The sequence below is a fragment of the Capsicum annuum genome, unplaced genomic scaffold (assembly GCF_002878395.1).
Source record: "Capsicum annuum cultivar UCD-10X-F1 unplaced genomic scaffold, UCD10Xv1.1 ctg5232, whole genome shotgun sequence".
Classification (NCBI taxonomy): Eukaryota; Viridiplantae; Streptophyta; class Magnoliopsida; order Solanales; family Solanaceae; genus Capsicum; species Capsicum annuum.
The window spans coordinates 12806-16158 of record NW_025860337.1 but is presented as its reverse complement, the minus strand read 5'-3'; the positions used below and the strand labels follow the sequence as shown (position 1 = coordinate 16158).

Here is a 3353-nt window from a genome sequence, read left to right as displayed (position 1 = left end):
ATTGCGAGTAATAAAAATATCATAAGCCCAACTCCTCTTATTATCTCTTCCCCTTTTGAAGCCCAGTCTTTATCACAGAACAAGAATTCAATGGTGGATTTCCCCCGCCCCAATACAGATGCAAACGATGAAGCTGGCACTTCAATGGCCATCACAAATTCTCTTCACCGTTACCACCTTTCACCATTGATGGTACTGGTGTGTAGTTCTGAAGCCGAATTCTATTCTCAAAGTGAAACTCTTTCTCTCCCGTGGGTCGGAAAAAAATCCAACAAATTGGTTGAAGTTCATAATCCAACAGTAATTGAAACTTCGAGATGGGCCAAAATCGTGATGTTAAAGGCATGCAAGGCTTTTGGGGTTAATATAACGGGATTTGAGCTTGAAATCCTGGACATGATCTTGCACATGGAACACACAAAAATCTGAAGGAGGTTCAGCAAAAAAGTCACTGAATAAAGGAGAACTCAAGCTAGAATGGCTAAAATGTGGTTTGAATTATGATGGCATGGCAAAGGAGGATAGGGGCAAGTTTCACAAAGTTTTTTCTGAATGAAAGTAAAAATCATGAGTTGGAGTCCGGGGTCTGAATGTTGTAGCTAAGAGAAGTTCAGTGAAACATTTAATGGGTAAATGGAAAGCAAACATTATTTGCTTGTAGGAGACAAAAGTAGTAGACTGGTCGTCACAAATGATTCAACAGATGTGGGGCAATAGATGGGCTGGCTGGGCCTAGCTCAAAGAAAGTGGCAGCAGGGGCGGGATAATAATTCTTTGGGATAAAAGGTTGTGGAATTGCAGCGGTATACAACAAGGTTCCTACATTCTCTTGTATGTTAGAAAGTTCTCAAGAAGAATTTCGATGGTGCTTTACAGGTGTTTATGGCCCTCATTCTAATCTAGAACAGGAGGAACTATGGCTCGAGCTTGCTTCTATTTGAGGAATTTGGAATGAGCAATGGGTTATAGGTGGTGATTTCAATGTATGCAGGTTTGAAAGTGAAAGATATAATTGCATCCGAAGATCAAAATCTATGAAAAGCTTCTCAAACACCATCAAAGATATGAACTTAATTGACCTCTCTTTACAAGGTCTTTTTTATACTTGGTCCAGGGGAAAAGATTTTATTTAAGCTTCCATAATAGATAGGTTTTTGATCTCATCTGAATGGAGCGACACCTTTAAAGCCAGTAAACAAATTGCTGTTCCAAATGTTATTTCAGACCACCAGGCTTATACTTTTGGAAAATGGGAATTGGGAAGGCAATTCTTCCTATTTTAAATTTGAAAACATTTGGTTGCAAGAGGAAGAGGATTCTTGGATAAAATTAAAGAATGGTGGCAGAACTACTCTAGTGGAGGTCGTCCAGATTTTATTTTATCATAGAAATTGAGGTGTTTTAAAAAAGATATCACTGACTGGAACAGTGAAATCTTTGGCAAGCTGGAAACAATTTCCCATCCCAAGAAAAAAAGACAAGATGTTGGTCCTAAAAATGGATATACAACAGATTGCTAAGGCTGAAGAAGAGTCACGGAAGCAAAAATTCAGCTGTTTATTGCTCAAGAAAGGTGATAGAAATACCAAATATATTCAGAGGATTGCAAATTCCCATAGGAGGAACAATCAGATTGATATATTAAAAGTTGGAAGATGAGATTATTGATGGCAATGATCAAATCAAGAATAAAATTCTCAACTTATATCAAGATCTTTACATTAAAAAGGAGAAATGGAGGCCTACTGCAACCTTTGATAATCTAGCCAGCCTTACTTTGGAGGAAAAAGAATGGTTAGAAAGAGCTTTTGAAGAGGATAAAATTCTTGCAACAATTAACTCTTGCGCTCCAGATAAAGCTCCGGGTCCTGATGGCTATACTATGGCATTTTACCAGAGGGTTTCATTAAAACTGATGTTTTGGGGGCGATGCATCACTTTTATCAACACTGTTACATGGTTAGGTCCAACAATGCTTCTTTTATTGCTCTTCCCCCAAAAAAGGAAGCTATTGAACTCAGAGACTACAGCCCAATAAGCCTTATTGGCAGTGTCTACAAAATCCTTGCCAAAGTTCTTGCGGAAAAACTTGAAACTCTAATTGGAAAGCTGATTTCAGTGCATCAAAATGCTTTCATCAAGTCCAGGCAAAATCACAAATGCCCATTTTAATAGCTAACTAATGAAGCTCTAGACTGGAAGGTCAAAAGTGGGGAGCCAGGTATTTTGTGTAAACTGGATATTGAAAAAGCCTTTGATCAAGTCAGTACAACATCACTACAGTCAAATACTCTGTTGTAGTTAGCAGAAGTTCTGTTGGATTTTTTTCTCCGCAAAAAGGCATTAGACAGGGTGACTTCCTCTCACCCTTTCTTTTTATTCGTGCCATGGAAGGCCTCAATGAGATATTGGACATAGCCAAGCAGTTGCAGTGGATTGAGGGCTTCACTGTGGGAAACAACACAGATATCCTAGTATGAGTTTCTAATTTGCTTTTTGCCGATAATACCTTGATATTATTTGGTGCTGAAAGATTCCAAGTAGAACATCTTAACCTACCCTTTCTTATCTTTGAAGTTATTTGAAGTCTCTACATCAATATGCTCAAGAGTGTGATTTATCAGGTGAATATGGTTCCAATATCCATATGATTTGGCTGAACGATTATGCTGCAGTATGGGGTTTTTTCCGCAACCTACTTGGGTTTACCTTTGGGGACAAAATGTAAGTCCAATGGTATTTGGAGTGGTGTTATAGAGAAAGTGGAGAAAAGACTGGCTACTTGGTAGAGACAATATCTTTCAATGGGCGGTAGACTAACTCTCATCAATAGTGTTATGGATGGTATCCCACGTATCTCATGTCACTATTTCCATTGCCTTATAAAGTCTTGAAGTAGCTGGATAAAGTTAAGAGGAACTTCCTTTAGGAAGGTAACAATGAATGGCACAAGTTTCACTTAGTTAAATGGTCTAATGTGGTTAGACCAAAATAGCAAGGGGGGTTGGGAATGAGGGACCTAGCCAAGCCTAACAAAAGCATGTTATTAAAATGGCTATGGAGATATGGAATAGAGGGCAATAGCTTATGGAAAGAAGTAGTTGCAGCCAAGCATGGTAAACTAAACCATTGGTGTACTAACCAAAGTAATTCTCCACATAGGGTAGGGCCATGGAAACATATATGCAAACATTGGGAAGATTTCTTTCAAGAAATTTCTTTTAAAGTTGGGAATGGCCTGACATTGAAATTCTGGAAAGACAAGTGGCTTGGGAATTTCCTTTTGATAGAGCTTTATGCAACTCTGTTCCAAATTGCTCGTGATTCTAACTCTATAGTTGCACAAAGACAAA

At 38.4% G+C, this 3353-nt stretch overlaps 1 protein-coding gene across 1 annotated transcript; it reads left to right on the top strand.

Moving 5' to 3' along the window:
- The first annotated feature begins 1497 nt into the window (after positions 1-1497).
- Positions 1498-2480, top strand: LOC124892947. The gene is made up of 4 exons (XM_047404118.1): positions 1498-1647; positions 1730-1900; positions 2005-2147; positions 2264-2480. Exons 1-4 carry the CDS (start codon positions 1498-1500, stop codon positions 2478-2480), a joined length of 681 nt encoding a protein of 226 aa, XP_047260074.1.
- Positions 2481-3353: the final 873 nt, after the last annotated feature.